At 36.0% G+C, this 22,374-nt stretch overlaps 1 protein-coding gene across 2 annotated transcripts in view; it reads left to right on the forward strand.

Moving 5' to 3' along the window:
- ASAP2 (ArfGAP with SH3 domain, ankyrin repeat and PH domain 2) overlaps window positions 1-22,177 on the forward strand; it is a 90,643-nt gene extending 68,466 nt beyond the window's left edge. For both annotated transcript variants that reach the window (XM_067294270.1, XM_067294271.1), the window contains 14 exons: window positions 319-452; window positions 1,186-1,280; window positions 3,018-3,207; window positions 3,648-3,733; window positions 3,912-4,027; window positions 4,502-4,569; window positions 5,304-5,417; window positions 8,619-8,874; window positions 11,413-11,574; window positions 12,479-12,647; window positions 14,349-14,416; window positions 15,565-15,674; window positions 18,487-18,609; window positions 19,561-22,177. In XM_067294270.1, coding sequence (XP_067150371.1) covers window positions 319-452; window positions 1,186-1,280; window positions 3,018-3,207; window positions 3,648-3,733; window positions 3,912-4,027; window positions 4,502-4,569; window positions 5,304-5,417; window positions 8,619-8,874; window positions 11,413-11,574; window positions 12,479-12,647; window positions 14,349-14,416; window positions 15,565-15,674; window positions 18,487-18,609; window positions 19,561-19,635 — 1,766 coding nt within the window. In that variant the 3' untranslated portion in view covers window positions 19,636-22,177. The remainder of the gene's footprint in view (window positions 1-318; window positions 453-1,185; window positions 1,281-3,017; window positions 3,208-3,647; window positions 3,734-3,911; window positions 4,028-4,501; window positions 4,570-5,303; window positions 5,418-8,618; window positions 8,875-11,412; window positions 11,575-12,478; window positions 12,648-14,348; window positions 14,417-15,564; window positions 15,675-18,486; window positions 18,610-19,560) is intronic.
- Window positions 22,178-22,374: the final 197 nt, after the last annotated feature.

The following is a 22,374-nucleotide window of genomic DNA, read 5'->3' on the forward strand; positions in this document are numbered from 1 at the left end:
ATTATATTGGTGTTTGAAAGCAGTTCTTGAAAGCAATAGAACAAATGACAAACTCGACCTCAAATGAGAAGCACCCTTTGGGGTAGATGCTCATTTATTAAAAAAAAAAAAAAAAAAAAAAGTATTTTGACTTCTTTCACCATAAAAAGATTCTGTTTTGTGTTTCCCAGAGAGTAAATGTAAAGGCAGAAGTACTAAAATCCTGATAATTTATGTGCAGAAATCTTATTTCTACAGAATTTCTTTTTAGTATGAATATATTTTCTAGAATGAAATCTTATTTGAATAAATTGTAATTGTGGGTGCTTTCTGTTTCAGATCCTACCTGGCTTTCAACAAATTTGGGAATTCTAACTTGTATTGAATGCTCAGGAATCCATAGAGAACTTGGTGTTCACTATTCCAGAATGCAATCACTTACGTTAGATGTGCTGGGAACATCTGAACTTTTGGTAATCAAATTACTTTCATTAATTTAAAATGTTACCATAAAATATTTCCACCACAAATATATTTTTGTCACTTTAATTATAAGTTATTCCAATGTTGAAAGTTGCCTCTGGATAAACATAATTAAGAAAGCTTCACTCCTTAAGCTTTAGGGAATCTCCTGGAACATAGTGTCTTACTGTAAATTTTGCCTGATCTTAGAATTCAAATTAGTAAGTGCTTTATATTTTTTAAGTTTACAAGCCTTTTACTCTAGGTTGCTTTTTAAAAGAACACAGCTGCTTGACATATAAAGGTGCCTTTTTAGATTAAAAAGTGAAGAATTTCACAACTATTTATCCCATATATTATTCAGCATTTTTCAGAAGAGAACTTTAATCCACAAAAGAAGAAAATGTATTAGGCTTTGATACACAAAGAAATTATGACATATCAGCTGCTCTGTGACAGTTCATGTGTGTGTTCTTATCCAACACAAAGTATCTTGCATTTATTTTATAAACTGGTATCTTGTGGATTATCTTGCAGTTACTTGTTTGTATACCAAATCCCATCTGAAAACTGAGGTACAAAAAGGTGCCTAATATGGTTGGGATCAATAACAGAGGAGCAAAACTAGGAATTAGAATCCAGAAGTCCCAGCACCCCTTTTCCCTTGTCTTCTCGCTATGCGTTTGTGGCCAGTAACTGAACATATTTGTTTGAGTGAGTTGTGGATTTTTTTTTTTTTAACAGCTTGCAAAGAATATTGGGAATGCTGGGTTCAATGAGATTATGGAATTCTGTCTGCCAGTTGATGAGATGGTCAAACCTAATCCAAGCAGTGATATGTAAGTAAAGAGCCACAACTTCTGAGAAAACAGGCATTTAATTTGTCGTTATTAATGGCTTGTGCCATCATGGCTTGCACCAACATGCCGTGGAAGACATATAATGCCTTATACATAGCCTTATAGCCAAGGAATTAACCTTTTTTCTGATGCTTTGCATGTCTGTTTTATTGAACTTTATCTGATGGTAACTTTCCTTATAGTCAGGATTATATTACCAGTTCTGTATCTCATAAATTGCAAGACAAGAACAAATTAAGGCTGCCTTGTTGAGAATTTTAAAGACCTGTGGGCGCAAACATGGGGATTAAAACTAAAGCTATTTCTTTGTTCTATTTAAACACTAAATAGATACCAGAATAAGATACACAGTTTATCTGAGAGATACTGAACACTCCTACTGTCTAGAGACTCCACCTAGGACTTCAGTCCATAATTACATGGAGTAAACAGAGAACTTTTGATGGAGTGTGTTCCCCGAGATCTCTGAACTGTGATGGCAGAGCTGTAGCAAGGACAGCTTCCATCTTGGCCCTGTCCTATTTTCCTCATATAAGAGCTAGTATATAATGCAGAAACAAAACCAGAAGAATTGGCTTTAGATGAAGCTGGTTTTACGTTGTCCAGACTCTCACCATTCTGACAGAGCCAATGTTAAACTGTTCAGTATAAATAATTATTTTACTACTACTACTGTGGAATATTAATATTAATATTAACATCAATAATAATCATACAGGATGCCAAATCAATAGCATAAAGACTTTAAACAAAAATTTTTTTTTAAGTCATCTACTTTGGTATGTGTCTGTTTATCACATTTGTTGTTCTCTATGAAATGAGAACCTAAATGCCGATGCTTTTCAAAAACTATAGAGGAAATTGTCCTCTGTTTTAGGAACAAGAACTATCCACTGATTCATTCTATTATTGTTGTTCAATCTCTTATAGTCTATGATCTATTATTGCCCTTTATTACTGTATCCAGATGATAAAGTATAGCTTTGTTGCATGTCCTTCGTGCAGTGCTGTGTAAATCTAAAGAGCGTGTAAGGAGTAATGCCTTTGAGAAGCATGCAAGCTCCTGTCTTGCTGTGACGGAAAGAGGAATAGTCATTAGTTAATTAGTTACTTGTGGATATTAACAGCAAAGTGATAACTCATATCCTAATTCAGATGTGCTAAGTGATAGTTTTCACCTCAGTTTCAAGGTGAAACTAAAAACTGCATCCTCCCCACCTGTTACAGTTGTGGTGAATAGTTGCTTCACAGAACATACTGCTGTGAATACAGATGCAAGCCCTGCATAGTCTGCACAGAGGTGTAAGGCAGATTTTTATATCCCATGCCTCTCCCTTTTCAGCATGTGTGCAAGTCAGGTAAATATAAATCTGTAAGGCTGATATTAGCAAAACAGGATTATGAAGCTTTGATTTATTATCTGTACATAAAACTGTATAGTCTTGAGATCAACTTCACACCGCAGTTGAGAGTGGAGAATTTGGGGTCTGTCTTCATAAGGATATTGGAGTTTTGATTCATCTTCTGTAGTTATATTTCAGACTGAAAATATGAGACTGCATGTCTTTTGTGTATATTTAAAAAGAAAGATTACCATAATGACTGAGAAATACAATCTTTCCCAGATTTTATTCCAAATGACTTGCATGTATATATGGAAATTTTGACTATGTATCATCTGCCAGAATTGTAAAAGTAAATTATATTCGATTTCAGGAATGCAAGAAAAGATTATATTACTGCCAAGTATATTGAGAGAAAATATGCAAGGAAAAAGCATGCTGACAATGCAGTTAAATTGCATGCTCTTTGTGAAGCAGTCAAATCAAGAGACATTCTTGGTTTAGTCCAAGTATATGCTGATGGTGTGGACCTCACAGAAAAAATTCCACTAGCCAATGGCCATGTAAGTGTGGTAAATTTTATTAGGCAAGTTGTTATAGGAAGTGCAGTATGGTTTTATTATTCAAAAGGTACTGCTTTTTCTTATTGGAGGATAAGATTTGAAATATTGTTTTGAATATTTGTTCTTCTAATGATGGAATTTAACAGTAACGAAAGATGATATTAAATAATTTAAACTAAAATTGTTTCCAAATATTATCATATTTTAAAAATATTAAAATTAAACATTAAATGATTCAATAATCTAATTGCTTTTAACCCATTTGTTTACTTACTATAAAGGAAGGGAAGGAAAGGAGCAAAGGTTTTACAAAAGATACTTCAGTGCACATCTGAATATTTTGAAATTAAATATTTGAATTGATCATATGTCATCGTAGAATTTCTGCTTCTCTATAAATTAAAAGAAACAAATTTGTTTTGTTTTTTTATTATTATTAGGAGCAAGATGAAACAGCACTTCACCTTGCTGTTAGATCAGTTGATCGAACATCCCTTCATATAGTTGACTTTTTAGTGCAGAATAGGTAAGTGTATTATGAACTAATTAAAATATTATTGATTTACGTCAAGTTATACTTTAAATGAAGTCTGTTATTTGCAAATGTAATTTTCTTCATTGAAAATCTTGTAACAAGTGAAGTTTATTAGCATGGGGTAGAAAACTAATTCTAATCACCTTTCTTCTTTCTTTTACTCCTACAGTGGCAATCTAGACAAGCAAACGTGCAAAGGTAGTACAGCTCTGCACTACTGCTGTCTGACGGACAACGTTGAATGCCTCAAACTGCTTCTGAGAGGGAAGGCTTCTATTGAAATAGGTACAAAGGAAATGTGTACTTTGATTTCATATTTGTCACAGATAAGAAAAATTGAAGCTGGAATAAGTGCATTTCCCCGTCAATTGTTTAATGTAATTGTTTAATGTAATTCTGTGAATAATATCTTCGTTTAAAAAAATTAAAATATTTGTTATTTCAAGTTTAAAATTGTGTGCATTAGACTTGTTTTTAAACAATTTCAGGTACATAAGTACTTATGATGTCTTGTTGTCTAGTTATATATTGGCATTTCATGGCTATCATTCCATATGGGTGGCATACTGAGTTGCTACTGCTTATCATGTTCAGAGGTTTGGTACGAGATGGGCCTGAATATGAAGGAAAGAGATCAACTTTAGAATGTCTTGATCTAGTTAATTCACCGTGTAACTGGAGATTTATCTTTATGTTTAATAATAGACATGTAACTAATGACTCACAGCATCATAACTTTCTTTTCTTGTTGCAATGTAGCCAATGAATCTGGAGAGACACCACTTGATATAGCTAAACGCTTAAAACATACTCACTGTGAAGAGTTGGTAAGTGTTGCATCCTTCAATATGTTTGTGTATTTATAAGGAGACTCATGTCTGAATATTTAACAGTCTACAGTTGAATATTCAATGACTATATTCAAGACAGGGTAGTATTCTGCTCAGAAAAACAAGCAAGTTATATATGCTTAAGAAGAAAACTATATTTCTTCTTAGATATTTTGGAAATGTTAAAGTTCTGGAGAATGCAGTTTGGATGTTAGTCCCAGATCCTCAAAAATTGTGTGTCTGACATCCCATTGAAATCTAATCACTAGAGTACTTTTCATGGATGAAAACCATGGAAGTGAAGTTTGCTACCATCACTACTTTTAATAAGCAAGGAAAATGATTTGGTGAGGTCGAGGCTCCTGGGAAGTGAGTCTGTATCAGAAAAACTTCCATTGCAGTTAATTTCTCCATCTTGCAGTTTCTAAATCAAAGCAAATAGAGTGTGATGCTTCTTGTCAGGAAGGAAATAGAAAATGGAACTACAATGGGTAATGAAAAGCCCAGTTGCTTTTGGTTTATTTGTGTTGTGTTTGATCACAGAGCTTCATTCTTTTACCTTACCCCAATGCAGTAACTTTCCAAATTACTGAAATCTGTATTTAAAACAAAAAATAATATTTGTACTTAGAAATCAAGATTACTTCTGCGTGTGTTTTTTGTTTGTTTTAAACTATATGCAAATACTGGCTGTACCATAGATGTCAACAGTCATCTTTTTTTTTCTTTAGCTTACTCAAGCACTATCTGGAAGATTTAATTCTCATGTTCATGTAGAATATGAATGGCGGTTACTCCATGAAGATCTGGATGAAAGTGATGATGATGTGGATGAAAAGCTACAGGTTGTATCTGTGCATTGCTAATTTTTTGTACGTGGATCTGTGTGAGCGTGATGTTCATTCTGATTTCAATAACACATTACATTTTACTACAGGTATGAAGACACTGCAAAATTAAATTTTATTATAAAATACAGTAGTTCAAATTTTTGTTTCTTAAATTACAGTTTATCTACTTTTTCCTGCTGTAAGGACCAGATTGTGACTACCCAGATGTGATTTTTTTTTTTTTCATAGTGAAGTCAGCATGTACGCAGTATAGTTTGTTTCAATATATCAGGAATATTTAAATCTGCTGAACTTGAAGCAGAACCAGTATGAGACAGGAAAATTGCCTTTACAAGGAGAGGTATCTTATAGTATCTCCCCGTTTCTGTAAAGCATCTCCAGTCAGTAGGTCTGAATTTGGAACAGTTTATGCATTGACTTGTCTTCAGTGGCACTAATCCTGTGCATTAAATTAGGCTTGTTCGTTAGTAGCAGGTTAGGGTCTTATTTCTGAATCTTCCTGTAAAAATCTTCCAGGTTTTTTTTTTCCCCCTTTTTCTGTTTTTTCTTAAGTCTCTGGTATTGGTGTGATGCTATGGGGTAGTACTACAAGGTATTCCAGTGGCTTAGGAGCTTCATTCCATTTTTCAAAGTTAAATTTGCCAGTTTGGGACCAACTTTAAAAAGTATTTAAGCATGTAAACATACAGGTAGGGAGCAAACTACATGTTTTGATACCAGAATAACATTGAAAAATGGCTTGAATTTCCAGGTGCCAAGTAATTTGAAATTACATGAAGGCTCCTAAATACTAAAGACATTCTGAAACTTCTTTAGTTTGAAATTTTATATAGAGGTATTGAGCAAATGTTTTTGTTCTTTGTGTTTTTTTTTATAATATTATAATTGCTTTTCTGCTTTCTTTAGAAAGTGCAAGGAACACATAGGAGACTTCGTATTTGTTTATCTTTTGACGTTAGCACAACCTTTTGTCCTATGGAAGTAGCTAATGGAAAATCCTCTCTCCTCTACATAATGAAATTCAGCTTTTCTTATTCTACAAATTTTATTGTTTTCTTATGTTTTCTGCAAAGTCTGCCATCTCAGATAGGACGTGAATTTCTAACACTTAAATAATTCATAATCTAAACCCAAACCTTTTGTGTTGATTTTTCTCTGTTTTCAGAAACATTAAAAACTGACAGTCACAGGTTTATATTCTTTGTCTTTACAGGCCATTTTTAAAAATATAAGGCCATCAGATTACTGGATTGGCTTAATGTTTTGAAGACTAATTCTGAAATCAATACATTTCCTTTGTTGCAAAGTGTCACTTCTGCAAGATTCAATCTGCATAGCATTCTTCTCCCCATGTCTTGCCTCCTTAGTCCAAGAGCGCTATTTTGCCTCTGATGCTTGACTTTTACTAGATTTGGGTTTTCTGCATTTCCTTCATTGTTGCCGGTTGCCTTTGGCAGTTCAGTGTTCTTTTTTTTGGCCAGTCCCTGAGCTCCACCTCTTAAAAGAAGTTATCTGCTAGTCAGCAATGAGGCTAAAGAAATGAAACTGGTACTTCACTGCCCACTATTAATAGGCTTATACCACAGGGACCTTTGAAAGGAGATTAAGAACTATTAATCACAGACTAGTGTCTGTGAGTACTTTGAATGCTCTGGTGAATATTGCTTTTGCTTAGTATCACATCAAAGTTCTGTTTATAGATGTCAAGCTATTGGCTAGAGGGCTTCTCTGTCTTACTGGTAAAGCAATTGAATAGATTTTGTAATACTTTGTCAGAAAAGGTCATTTCTGAAATTGCTGCTCTTTTAGCCCAGAATTTTATCATATAAAAGGGAGCCTTACCTAATAGAAGGCTAAAATAATCCAGCTGCTCTCTGCTGCTGTCCCCAGCTGCCTGGTCTCATCTCATCTTTTGTCTCCATTATGGCACACATTTGATTTCAGTTTGCTAAACCAGTAAAAAGCTAATTCAACAAACAAAAATAATTTTCTGCTGGTTTAGAAAGCCGAAGTTAAGTGTGAGCTGAGATGAATACCAGAATTAGGACAGGAGAGGTCAGCGAAAGGAGAGTGAGCGACTGAGGAGTTAGACTGCTAAACCAAACCAAAGGCAGGGATTAACACAACTGGTTGTCATGCACATCATTCTGATGATTCTTTGAAATATTATGCTGTGCTATAACCTCACTAAAGGTCCTAAATGATCAATCCAGAGTAAGCATTAAAAATATTCACAGGAAAATTGATTGCTTATTCACAGTATTGTTTGTGTAAATGTTTATTTGGCCTAAATACTATTACTAGAAATGGTTCTTTTTATTTCACACCCACAATACATCAGCGATGTGTTTATCTAACACCTTCTGAAGGCATATTTATGCTCTCTGAGCTGTGGAATGTTACAACCCACTCCTGCACTGGCCATATGTATTTATAACTCTATCTATCTTAATTATCATTTGATAACAATAATTATCATGATTACTGTTGAAACAGGAAAAATAATGCTAAATGTGCCTAGCAAGCTGATGACTTGCTATAAATCTCAAAGACAACTAATTAGAGCTCATTTGATAATGTGCATGGGAAGAGCAATGTTCTGTCCCAGCTGCCAGTTAAAGTAATCCCCCTAACTGGTCCTGCTTATTTGTTAGGGGGCTAAAGAGAGTTCCTGAGAAGTTTGAGCTCCTAATCTGTGGTAGGGTTGAGCTACAGGTAAAATTCTTAGATGCAACTCTGTCCTGTTTTTGAGGTGATGGCCATCCGTGTGGGATCTAACAATCACAAAATGAAGCTTCAGTTGCTTATTTTCTTTTGAAAATATTACCTGATATTCTAATGCGGAAAACTTTACTTAACCAGTCTGACTGTCTATATTACTTTACTATCAATAGAAGTGTGTGTGTGTGTGTGTGTGTGTGTATGCATGCATATCCTATATATATAGGATATGCTATATATCCTACAGGGATATAGGAGGTGAAAATGAAAAAATATTTTTTTCTGAAATTCAGTTCGCATTTAAAAAATTAATGTTTACAGTTACTTTGTCTTGAAGAAAGAGGAATATAGGTTTTAGGATACATACTAAAAACAACAAAGATGCATTTTAGAAGTAATTTTTTTTTCTGGTAACTGTTCTTCTAAGTAAAATGAATATAATTGATGTGATATCAGTGAGTTATTGTATTTCAGCAACCCAGCCCTAATCGGAGAGAGGACAGGCCTGTCAGCTTCTATCAGCTGGGATCAAACCAACTTCAGCCTAATGTAGCTTCTTTGGCAAGAGATGCAGCAAACATTGCTAAGGATAAGCAGAGAGGATTTATGCCAAGTATATTGCAGAATGAAACATACGGAGCAATCCTCAGTGGCAGTCCACCTCCCATTCCGCCTGCAGTACCTGTCACAAGTAGTGCACCTCCTCTACCTCCAAGGAATATTGGAAAAGGTACTAACGCTGGGAAATATCATTGCATGTTAGAAGAATGGGATAGTAACATTGTTTTCTCACATTTTCAAGGGTTTTTTGGTACAGTTATTTTACATGAGTAAGTACTGGTACAATTTACTGATGACTTTTTTTATATACTTGAAGTGAATCTGCACAACCTATTCTGAGTTTGGTTTTCAGTATATCTGCAAGAAAGGAAAGTACAGAATACTGTATGGGAAAATTATGTCCAAGTAACCTCAATAAAGACAGCTCATTAAAAAAGAGGGAGGAAGGGCTGCAGTTGACTTAGTTCAGCAAGCACTTTTTGCTTGTATTCCATCTTTTCATACTTCTGTTTCTTGAAGATGTCATTGTCACAGTTAAAATATTAATATGTAAAATTTCCATTGTATTTGGTTGCTGCAGAATATTTTTTAAAATCTGGGAGAGTGGAAATCATATACAGAACAGGAGAGATTTTAACCTTTCAAAGACTCCTCTTAAATATGTGCTAGGAGGTCGCTGAAATTTAACAGAGCAAAGTATAAGTGTCGTAACATGGAGAACTGGATGATTTAGGGAATTGGCAGCTGACTGAAAATGTAACTGCCTGTAACTGTACTGATTATGCCCTGATCAGCAGGCCAATGTAAAAGTGAACATCCCAGTTCAGAAAGGCTGTGTGCTTGCAGAATCTACCATTATAGTTAACAGTGTAAACTTTTGTTCTTGTCTTCACATATAATCTCTTCAGATTAAATCGGAGAAGAAGGGCAGAGAAATTTGTGTAGGTCATCTTTATGCAGTACATTTTTGGTGTGTTTCATTGTTTTAATGCTTGTATTAATCCAGTATCTCTCATGAATGCTAAATTTATGTAAAATTAAGTTGAAGAAAAATGAAAATGTAGTGAAAATGAAATGAAAACCATGTAAACACATGGTTTTCAATGCTGCTGTAATTCAGACTCCAATAAGAGGAGATATGAGTGGGTAATGTTATGGGCACGTGTGAATGCCTTCTGCCTTTGGAAGCACTGGACAGAGGTTAGAATATAGAATAGAATGAGAGGCAAATTGCACATCTGTATCATATGAAAAGTCAGTTATTGGTCTCACAGGAATGGCTGCAGCATGAAAGTCAGATTGAAATATGTTATTCTGTGGGCAGAAGAACTGAGAACATAGAACAGCATGGTATTCTCTTACTTTGAAAGGATAACGTAAGGCTCAGGAAAGTTTAGCAGCACTTAAAACTATGCTCCTTAACCAATTCTTTTCATCTAACATTTTTACACCAAGTCTAAGCTAAATATCCAGACTCTATTTTTACCTGATGGAAAGCAATGCCCTCCCCCTAAACAGGAAAATTCACCTCTTGGTGAAATCTTTCCCTTGGCTGTGAAGGGGTTTACACAATCTTTTGAACTGTTAGATACTATCCCTAAATTAGTAATATAATTGGATAGTTAAAATGACTATTTTACCCTTTGATATTATTTTACCTATGGCCAACCATACTATTTTACCCACCATTTGCCCATGATTAAATGACGCTTTTCAAAGAGTGTCACTTTAATTTCATTCCCAACCCCAGACTTGTTGGCACCAGTACAGGGCAGCTCATGCCAGGAAAGCATGATGCCTGATTTAGAGAGATGATTAGCTGATATTCTTCACTCTAACAGTGTATTACCCTAATATTTTATCTTCTCAGTTGAAAACTATGCTAGCATTGCTGATCTTGGCTTATTGTTGATTGCTGATGTTGTTGTTGTTATGCTTATGTTGTACTTATTATTCCTTTATCCTCTTAGGTTTAGGCTGTTCTCCAAATCTTCTGAACCTTTTGTGCTTTTTTCATGCAACCTGATATTCATACTTTACTCTGTTTCATCTTTTCTTAATGAGATGATCATGCTCTGAGTAGGGAGAAGTGATGTGATATGATATGTGCAAAATACTGGCTTTATGGAGAAAACCTATAGGGTGTTTTTATGAAACGGGGAGGCAGCTCTTTAGCTGGAGAACATGTATAGGAGGCTCTGAAGAAGCAATACTGGGTAATCGGCTAGTTTCAGGTATAGTTGCTCCTTGTTAGGGTGAAATTCAGAGTTACAATTTCAAGTCAAAACTGATGTTGTACTTTGAGTCAGCAATGTCTGCTAATGCTCCTGCAAGAGTCAGGTCCTTTCCTTGGAGCTCCTGAGACAACTAGAGTTACCAGGCAGGGATTAAAGGAGGTAACAGGACTTGCCTTCTGTCTTCACATTGAGAAATGTCTGCCTTTTCGAGTATTGACATATTTTAAAGTAATGTTTGGAGACAATTCTTTACATAGGTAAAGAGTTAATAAGACTTCAACCAGAAACTTCTGTATAATTGTTTACAGCAGTCTCTGGTTTCTGTTCTGGCATTCCAGCAGGGTGACAGTGGTTCCTATTGGTGAATATAGTGTGCGCATGCACCATTTTTAAAAGCACAGGTGTGAAATATTAACACTTTGTGCTTAGAGTAAGCAATATAATAATACAGTATTTTCCTCTCTTTTTAGTTCAGCCTTCAGTTCTTGGCAGTGGTATTCAGACAATTTCTTCATCTAATGCAATGTGGAGGACAAATTCTTTAGGAGTGGAAAGTATAAGCAGGCAGAGATCTTCATCAGATCCACCAGCTATTCATCCCCCTGTGCCGCCATTGCGTGTAACATCTACAAGTATGTTTCCACTTCCCCTGTTTTCCCTTCTGCTGTATCTAATCATGGTTGGCTTATTTTTCCATTTTCACAACTCATACTTTCTCTTTTGGTGACTGTAGCTTTGGCCTATCGTCCCCATCCAGTGACTTTGTATGAACTGTCTTCTCTGATGTTCCAGTGAGGACTGTGTGGTGTAGTGCAGGGTCCACAGGAAATGCTATCTATTACTAAAGCATTTTCCACTTTTATATATAGTTTTAATGATGCATTTCTCACTAGTGAGTTGTAAAAATAAGTGGTACATGTAGGTCTGGGGCTAAATCTCCACATTATGCTTTATTTTTGCAGATCGTAGGATTGCAAAAAGATGTTTTAATGCATTGCCAGCTTGTTGTTTGTTGTAGTTTCAAGGATTCAATTGAAATTTTAATTACTAGACCTAATGTGGAGTTTCTTTGAATAAATATTAATCAAAACAGGATTTTCAAAAAAGTTCCTTTTCATAAAATTTCTCAGATATCATTCACTCAACTACTTTTCCATAAAACACAAACTGAAGGCCTTGATAGAGCAAACAATATTAGCACTTTATTAAATATATTGTGAGCTAATATTTTTAAGAATATGACTGATTTTGGTGGGACTTGAGAATTTTCTTTGTTCGTACTTTAATGCTTTGATGAATTGAAGTACTTGTGAGCTCTCTGATACTTACTATTTGAAAGAAAAGGGAAATCTCTTTTCAAAGAGGTCCTTCTTCCAATGGAAGGCTTTCATTTTAAGTTGTTGATTGCAATTAGTAAAAAAACTTTTATTTGATGGAAATAAATCCCATAACAGGAAGATCTGTGGATGAGAATATAAGAAACAAAGTGGTAAACAGAATTTTAACTCCATTTCACTATCTAACTTTTTTCTATAGATGTGCTTTCTCCAGCACCACCCCCTCCAGTTGCAAAGACAGCCAGCGTTATAGAAGCTTTGAACCAGCAATCTAAACAGCAACCAGCTCCTCCACAAGCTAAGCCAACCCCACCACCACTGCCCCCACAACCTCCTAGTAGAATCTCTCAGAGAAAGCCTACTCCTGGGTAACCGATGTCATTTTAGTATTTAATGCATATACTTCGTAATTGTTATTGACTTTATGGTATGTAACATGCATGTCCTCCAGAAAGCATTCAGGCTTTTGCCAATGATGCATTATGGAATATATGAATGAACAGAGGCCAGATACTTAGGGAACAGTTTACAAGAATTTCAGCAGTAAAAACAAGACAGCATATTGATTTAAGATTGTATCATTTGCATAATATCTACAGAATGCTTAGCCGTGATGGAAATAGGAAGTTACAGAGAATTATTCATTTCTAATTCTAATCTAATAAGAAAGAAGAGATAATGTGATCTTATATCTGATTGTGCTATTTATTGTTCACAAGGTTGTCCTAGGTTCAGTTCCATTCAATATTTTCATTAATGGCAGGAATAGAGAGACCTGGAATAGAGAGTATGTTTTTTAAATTTGCAGGAAACAAAGCGAGGAGGGACAGATATACTGGAGGACAGGATTAGATCCAAAGTATCCTTGACAAACTGGAATAGTAGTCGGGGAGAAGAACGATGTCATTCAGTAGGCAACGCTTGGTACTTAAGAACAATCAACTACAAAAATGAAATATGGAGAATAGCAAAGTACAGTTAGGCCAAAGTCCTTAAGAGAAGGATCTGCGAGGACATTGTGAATCATAAATACGAGCAAGTCAGAAGACTTGTGCTGTTGTGGAGGAGGCAAAGATAAAAAGTATTGTTTGATCATAACCTGCAAGATATATGAATTAATCCTTCCACTTGACTCAATATCAGTAATGCATCAGCTGGAATACTGTGTTCAGTTTTGAGTGTTGCAGTAAAATGAAGATACAAAACAGTGAAGCAGAAAACAGGTGAGATCAATAAGGGTAATGAGAAGTGTAGAAAACACAACCCATGAGAAAAGATTGGAAGAAATAAGATTCTCTCATCTTGGAAAAAAAAAATTGTAGCAAAGGTGCAGGTTTTCAAAGCTATACAAAATGTTGGATTATTCCGTTCCTCTTTACATCTCATGACAACTTAAAAAAACCCTATTGGTTTAAGCTGTAGCAAGAATGATTTAGTCAGACACTAGGTAAACTTTTCCAAAACTAAAGGTAATGAAATACCACAGTAAATTGTCTGGGAAGGTTTTGGGTTCTCTACCTTTGAAAATTTTTAAGTACAGCCTAGACAAACTTAGAAGTTACACAACACAGGGACATGCATGCATATATGTGAGATAAGTAATATATATGTTTGATGCTTTGGGGGAATGAAAGGGGTAAACAACCTTTTGAGCTCTCTCTCTAGCTCCTTTATTGCATGTACAATACATACTGTGGGTAAAAGGGAGATGTTGTAATGTACAGGCTAATATGTATCCATATTTTTAAAAAAGCACATCAAAGAATTTTAAAATAGCAATGGAAGGAACTTCAGAACTTAAGAAAATAAAAACTGCTCTATAGAAATTGCAGTAATTGAACCTATATTATTCTTCTACCTTACATTTTTATAAGTGCAACTTATGATTGGCCTACTCAAAAATAAGGAAGCAAAGGAGTATTTTAAAAGCAAAATAGCTGTTACCGTGTTTCTAAGAACATATTAAAGACATTACAATAATTTTATAATTTGGAAAATAGTTTGAACTGTTGCAGTTGGAATTCTTGTTTGTTTCTTAAGTTGATGAATTTTGAACTTTTTCTGCACAGGACTGACAAGTCATCTGGCTTAACGAACAAAGGGCAGTCTAGAGGACTTGGGTCTCTACAGCAGCCTGGTAATTGGTTTAGAGATTTACTGTATCATAACTAAGCCATTATTATAACAACCTAAGGGAGATGGATTTTTTTTGTTGTTTGCCCTGTGCATTTAACCAGACGGTGAGCACCAGCATTCTTGTTGTTTCTCCTCTTAATTGTGTAGGTCCTGATGCTTCAACCTCTTCTGCATGAACAGAGCTATGGGCCAATTAATGTCAATAGGGCCATTTAATAAGAAACCCCACCCAAACAAAGGATACAGTATGAAAATTTTAGTTAGTTTACTCTCTGGTTTGCATGAGTCATCTGCAAGGTGACAGGCAAGGACAAAAGACATTTTAGAATAGAAAACAGTGATTATAGTTTTAAAGCCTAAAACTAATATAATATCATTTCTAATTTTGCTTAAAATGAACTAAATTGCAAACTGATACTGTTCTTCTAGCAATGGTTTACTGTCTTAGGACATTACAGATATTTCATCTCAGTAAGATGTCCAAAGTAAAGTTTGCATGGAGTCTAGACTGGTTGTAGTGGAATTTCTCCTACCCAGTCACCCCTTTCAGTGTCTGTGTGTGTGTGTGTGTGTGCACATGCATGTATGTGTATATGAATATAGTTATTTTCTTTGGTTCTCACTATGATTCTTCTTTATTTCCATTTGACCTATCCACAGAGCAGGGAGTTTGCTAATGCCTATCTGTTGGCGTTGTCAGGAGTCTGACAGAGGCAGGTGGCTGTTCTTCTCTTGACCCTGGAGTGAGGTCTGGAGTCCCAGGGAGGGTACAGCATCTTGATAGAGATGGTCTTTACTAGTAAAAGAAAGGTTCTACAAGAACACAGCTGTAGTGAATTTGATGAGGAAATGGGATAGTATTTGGTTCTGCTCTGCTTATATTTTAGAGACTTTTTTCTTTTTTAGCATTACTGCAATACCGAAGATCTTAGGTAACAGTCTTTGGGAAAAAAGGCTTTATGGTATGGAAAAGGATAGAAAAATTCCATTCAGTTATTTAGAAGGAACCGCTAAAGATTGAATTACTCGAGGGGGTATAAAATTGCTTTGTATCCTCTAATTAAGAATAGTGAATTTGGTTTCAATTCATATGGTCAGTTAAATTTTTTTAAAATGTCTAAATGTAAATTGTTTTACTTATTTTAACAGTGGGAGAATCTTCCTCTGTATGTGAAATTCCAGTAACACAAACTGGTTCTACAACAAACACTTTGGCACAGATCCAACCACCAGCACCAATGCCAAGGAAATCACAGATAGTAAGTAGACACTCTGGGTTAGGATCTTATTAAATCTTCCCCCTTCTATCAAAAACAATTTTGATGTAACAGTCTATTCTTGTGTAAGTGTGAAAAATAGAAAGCCTGTCCCCTCTGTTAAATATGTGCATGACTTGTAATAGATGTTTCTGAAAACTTTGTTTTTCTTGCATTTCCTATATTTTTGTATCTGATTTTGAATTTTAAAAAAAACAAACAAAACCCACAAAACCATCAATGAAAAACGAGCAATAACCAAAGACATAAAGCAGAGAATATAGTGAATATAAAATCTTTTTTTTTTTCTCGCCTTCACCACTCTTGATTAAACAAGTTACTTGTCTGTCTTTCATCAAAATAGCCTTTTCATGTTTTAGACCACAATAAAATGTAATGTCCTGGTTAGTGTCAAATGCAATAATGATCCTTTTTGCTTCTGTGCACTGAGGGAATTGCCACATTTACTCTGTGAAGCTGTTGGACCCTGATCACAATTTCTGTTGTGTGTTCTGGGATTCGGGTGGGAGCACTGGAGACATCCATTCAACACATCTATCAGCTCTGAATCAGTTGCTTACCTGACTTTCTGTATGAATTAGAGCTGTAGTAGTTTTCTGTTTTGCTCCCTCCTTTTTGTGTTTATGAACAAATAGCTTTAGTTATGAGTGAACAGGCTATCCTGACTAGTATTTAGGAACAGTCTGCGTCTCCACTGCTTAATGTTAATTGTATGTAATATGACGAATGAATCTGAGTCTACAGTTATCTCTAGGGCTTCAGTAGGGTGAGTTTTGTGTGACATAGAATATCAGCTGGATAATTTTCTTATGACACAGAACAGAGAAGGAAGGGGAACCCAGCACAAGGAGCGTGAGCTAGCTAAGGTGCTTTAGCTAAATCAGTCTAGCTAAAGCATCTTACTGAGGTTTTAGTCAAGGGCCCCTCAGCTAAACAGCTTTAGCTAGATCAGTCTAGCTAAAGCACTTTGGCTAAGTCACTCCATTTAGCCTTATACTCCAGCTTTCTCTGCTATGTCTTTCCCATGTCAGAGGATCAAAAGGCAGCCCAGACTTAGAAAATGATTGCAAAAGTGCTCCTGAGTAAAGAAAAAAGAGGTTCAGCTGTACACATGCATGCAGCCAGTGACTTTTCTCCTATAAAGATAGGATTGCGTTTTGCATTTGCCCAACAGCATATTTTTCAAGTGTGAAATTCCTGATGTGTCTTTTTTTTCTATGTCTATTTTATATTTTTGAATACATATTGTAGATATATGGAGAACTTTCCTGGAGGATTTTAATCTTCCAAGAATGGGATCTATTGCAATTTCCTTGCCTTCTAAAGAATGAGAAATACCTGTAGTTACTGCCCTTTGAAGTTGGTAATTATGTCACTGTTTGCCAGTGAGAAGCTCTTCCCTCTTGGGCTAAAAGATGGTTGTGTTTCAAATTGTAACTTGGCTGAGATGGAGCATATAGCAGAATCGCTGTGATACAGTACAAGGCTGCCAACTCACTGGGTTGTGCCCCTCAGATAGAGCCTAAGAGGATGCCTGGCCTGGGCAGGTCAGCATTTTTATACTAAAATGCAAATAGACACTTGCAGAGGAGGAGGAGGAGGATCATGCTGCCTCTCTCCTTTCCCATCCACTTACCCCCTTTTCTGCACAGCACTCAGCTCTAACATTAAAATGGTACATTAGGGGGCTGTGGGGTAGTACTATCCACAACAGAGCATTTTCCTAGTGGGGAGAAGTGGAGTTGTGGGCAGGGTCTCTTCTCCCCTCCCAGGCTTTCTGTTTGATGGCTAACTGAACTAGACCTATCCCTAGGCAACTCCAGGATGGTGTCGAGAATTTTTTTTCCTTACCCCATCTGGAGTCTCTGTCCCATGTCCCCCTGCATTAACAAATGTCTCATGACCTGAATGGCACTTGCAGCTCTGCTCTGGCATCTTATGCTAGAAAGGAGAGATTTTTGCTAGCTAAGGCTGGGGAAACTGGGGAAAAGGGTGGATTCATGGGAGGAAGCTTATGCTCTGCCTCCCTGCTCCTTGCGTGGAAAGACTATGCAAGTTGCTCGTCTGCAACAGAGAACAAGGAGGCTGGAAACACATGCAGCAGCGGTACATAGCACAGAATGGAAGTAGGCCAGATTGCACAGGGAGAGGCATGAGACTAGGATCGTGGATAGTGCGATAGAGCAAAGTGATTTTGGCATCATTTCAAATAGAATAAAACTAGGCTTGCTGTCCCACTGTGATATTGGAATATTGCTGCTCTTTACTGAGCAGTAGCATGAACTCTCACGTTGGAAGAGGTGACAGACCACTCCTGTGGCTTGCAGTCTTCAAAACACTGCAAGGAGGCAGGGGACATTTTGGATATTTTGTATGTTGCTGAGATGGGTTTGGTAAATCAAGGAGGGGTATATTTGCAGGTGGCTCAGGCCTCTTCCTCACAATGCTGCTGTTACACTTGCTCTGTAGCACTTGGTCTTGATCTGCCCGTCTTCTGAATAAAAACGTACATCCTGCAGTGGTGTAAAGCTCTGAAGGCAGGGTCGGGTGAGCCAAAGTGGAAGATCACTAAGGGAAACCTGGCCTACCTTGGTGGCTTAACAGTTCTGAAGGGCCTTGGATGCTGCTAAACTCAGCCTGAAGCATGAGCATTCAGCATAAAGGATCTAGCTGAACTGTAACTTATGAAAAATAACAGTTGGAAGCAGTTCTGCTGCTTTTTTTAGTTCAACTCTCAGTCTGTTTTGTCTTTGCCTTGCTGTATTATTTACATTTACATATTTTTATATTTCAGTCAAAAACAAAACCCAAGAGGGTAAAAGCAATTTACAACTGTGTAGCAGATAACCCAGATGAGCTAACTTTTTCAGAGGGAGATATCATTGTAGTTGATGGTGAAGAAGATCAGGAGTGGTGGGTGAGTATTTTGCTTTTTCCATCAACATAGTTTGAAAGAAATAAATGAAATCTAGAGGTGGACACTGACTTCAGAGGTTCTGCTTTGGGTTTCCAAATAACAGTATAAGTTTCATCTTATAGAAAACCTATTCCAGAGATTCATTTTGTTAAAAAATAAAACTTCAGGTCAGTTTTTAGCTTTCCTCATTCAGAAAAGAAATCTGATTAGTGGGGTTCAGAGTACACAGGGGACATTGTGTGAATTAGGAAATTCTTGGGGGGAGTGTCAGCTGGTTAAGAAGCTGCTTTGAAGATATGCAAGGGTCCTCAGCAGACAGCTTTATATTGTCCTAATTTTTTTAGCTGACTAAGATTGAGACATGTTCTGTTCTGTCAGCTGGGAAACGATCTCAACTATTTAACGCTCCAGAGTCTCATTAACTAAAGCAAAGTCTTGGAAAATTGTTATGCATGCAAACACTTGCCTTATTCTAACTGTTAACTAGCAAAGAATAGAGCTCCAAATTGCACCTGAAATGACAACAATGCCGTATAAACCCAAAATGATTCCTGTAAACCCCCAAACTCTTAAGATCTGTTGAAGTTTGATCCATCCTTTTACCTTTCAGTGCTTGTTGAGAGGGGGGAAGCAGAAGCAGCTTAACACAGGCAGAACGTGGGCTGCCAAAATGTGCTGAAATGATGCAGCTGTGGTATTGCATTACGAGGTGTTACTTTCAAAGAACTGGATAAAGAAGAATTTGAAAAATGTCTAGAGCTGAATAGCAAATGCACCCCGAGGCCCTGAATTTTCTGTTAATGTTCCTTTCCTTTTGGCAAAATAAAAAACACCACTGCAGACAGATGGGGAGGCTTGTCATATTACAGGCAGGAAGGTCGCTGGTATTCATTTTGGTGATGTTGTAATGCTTTTTTGAGACTAACTTGAAAAATATCCTGACTCTTTCAGATTGGTCACATTGATGGGGATCCCAGTCGGAAAGGAGCTTTCCCTGTATCGTTTGTGCACTTTATTGTTGACTAAATTGCTACTGATAAATGGAAACATTTCTCATTTCCAGCGGTCACAGAAATAAGTTTTCCTCTATTTCATTTCATCTACCTATCTGCAAACACCTTGCCAGAGCACTGCCCAAGTTCTAGGTACTGTAGCTAACTTTTTTATTACCATCATTCTGATTTTGGGACTTCTAAAACTTTTTTCTATGTGAAAACTTCTCATGAGCAGTTTACACTTTAAAAAACCCTCTTCCTGTATTTTTCAAAGTGAACTGAAAAGCTTTAACAATGAAAATCCATATAAATGTGTGAACATCAAAATATTATGAATATTCTTTTCAGTGGATTCACTGCAATTTTATTCTGCCTTTTGTAACATGACAATACATAGTTCAGTGTTGCTTCCCCAGTCAAAGAAATTGTGTGCATCTGTAACAGGGCAGTGAGTTTATCCAGTTCTCAATACCATTTGAAGTGTTGGAACCAAACTTGCTAGCTGCTGAGTAGTTCTAAATTGGACTAATTCAGCATCTTGTCATACTGGCTTTCATCCAGGATGTCAACTATTGCAGAAACTATTTTAACTGGGTGTCTTTGGCCAGGTAAAAAAGTGTTTCAGTTTACCACAGGAGAAACTTCTTTTTCTGAATGGATGTAGATATTTGCTTAAAGTTATCTGAAATCTGTGTTAGTCGTTGAACTTTCTAGTTCTAATTTTGTGAGCTTGAGACTGTTTCATTTTCTATGCTGCATGTGTGTGTAACCTGTTTTTTAAATGTTCTTTATATATGTTACATCCATTTTAGTCATTTAATGTGACTACTGCTGGTTAACTAAACTATGGCAATATTACTGAGTTACTAAATTAACTCAAGGATATGAAAACTGCACTTCCTGAAATGTACTTAGCTATGATGATGGATTGCAGAACATTTCTTACAGTTGTATCATTATAATGTTTAGACTTTTTTTTTTTTAATTCTTGAATTTTCTTACTCATCCAGCAATGTGTTCACCCAGCGAACATATTTGGTGGAACACTTAGGTAATTATCCTTGGTCAGTAAGGTATCCGACACCTCACGAGTACACTACATTATGTTCTATTCTATAAAATTTGTGTGCCACTACCTTGCAAACAATAGTTTGCTAACTCACTCTGTATTTATATAATATACCCACATATATGGTAGCTACACTGTTGTTGAATTTGTTTTTCTAATTTGTGAACAAAGGCTAGGCCAATGATAATTCCCAGTTGGTTGATGGAATGCAAAACATCAATAGAAATCTGACATCATTTTGATGTTTGTATATTGTGAGATTGCTTATGCTACAGGAAACAACTGATGGCTGAGGATAAGAAAAATCCATGTGTAGGTCGCATTGGCTTTGATCACATTTTGTGAATAGTGTATCTCTAGATTTATCAAGAGAACTTTGAATTTCTGACAAATGGTGTTTAAATTGGCCATCTTGTGTGTAACAGAATGGAAAATAGGCCAACACCCATGCTTATTTGGAGAAAAATCACATTGTGTTAATGCTGGAAGAGCAACACTGATCTTACATCCCCTTTCTTAAATGGTACAGTTGGTTGATAGCCTCTGAAATGTGTGGGTACAGCCAAGTATACACATAACTTTCATTTTCTAGATGCTGTTGCTGCAGTATAAATGGGGAACAAACTGGAATGTTTCAAGATATTTTTGTTGCAAGTTGAAGCAAATTAGTCTGTATTTTCAAAGTTCCCAGTAAAATAATAGAGTAATAGTTTAGCACTACAGTTTTATTCACTTACTGGTATGTTCAGTTTGCAACACTATTTTGTATGTTTCTATCCCTGATAGAGTCTAGAGAGTAAATGGACATATTATTTTGCACAGATCTCCTAATGTACAGTATTTTTAACACAGAATCTTATAGTGTATGTAACAACTCGTCAAGTTAAACGATGATGCAAATTGAATTTCAGTTCTGCTAGAAGACGTACACACTTTCAAATGTCACAACCCTGTTAGCTAGTCACTCAAACTAGGAAACTTTTAGATACAATGTACTAGTACTAACTGTGCAGATAGATAAAATCTTAGGGACCAGTAAAGAGCATCTAAGCAAAATTTTTCCCTAGGTTTTCAGTAATGTTCTCTCAAGGTTTGCTCCTCTGGCAGAAGAAATTCTAGTGCCTGTAGATATCTATTTATAATATAAAATGAAGAATTTTAAGTCCAAAGTCTTGGCATATTTCATACAACTTTTCAAACCTGATTGGAATCATGATTCAAAAAAAATCTGTTAAGACAGACTATTAGGTTGCTGTGTTAACTGTTTAAAAAGGAGCAGATGACATTTAAAAATGCAGCTTAGAATGCTATGAGATGTATAATATTCAATTCAGTTGTTTTTATTTTGTTTAGTTGCAGAGCAACTGTATATATTGTATAACCTAAAATCAACTCTTATTTTCAATGTCCTGGATGCAGTGATTTATAATTAGAGCATGATTAATAAATTTTACTCTTGCTAACCAGTCAAATGGCTGGAAAAATAAAACTACTTTTAAAATCACTTTGGCTACTTCTCTTATCTAACTTTGTATTGCTTAGGCAAAGTTGTTCTTTCCACTGTGTAAAATGATAAACACAAACAAGCAGCACAAATATACATCTTGTGGGTTTTCAGTTGAACATAGAAACTGTGTAGACAGCACGCCTAAGATTAAATTAGAGGTATGAAGGTCCAACTCACTACATGTTAACACTTTG

The sequence above is a fragment of the Apteryx mantelli genome, chromosome 3 (assembly GCF_036417845.1).
Source record: "Apteryx mantelli isolate bAptMan1 chromosome 3, bAptMan1.hap1, whole genome shotgun sequence".
Classification (NCBI taxonomy): domain Eukaryota; kingdom Metazoa; phylum Chordata; class Aves; order Apterygiformes; family Apterygidae; genus Apteryx; species Apteryx mantelli.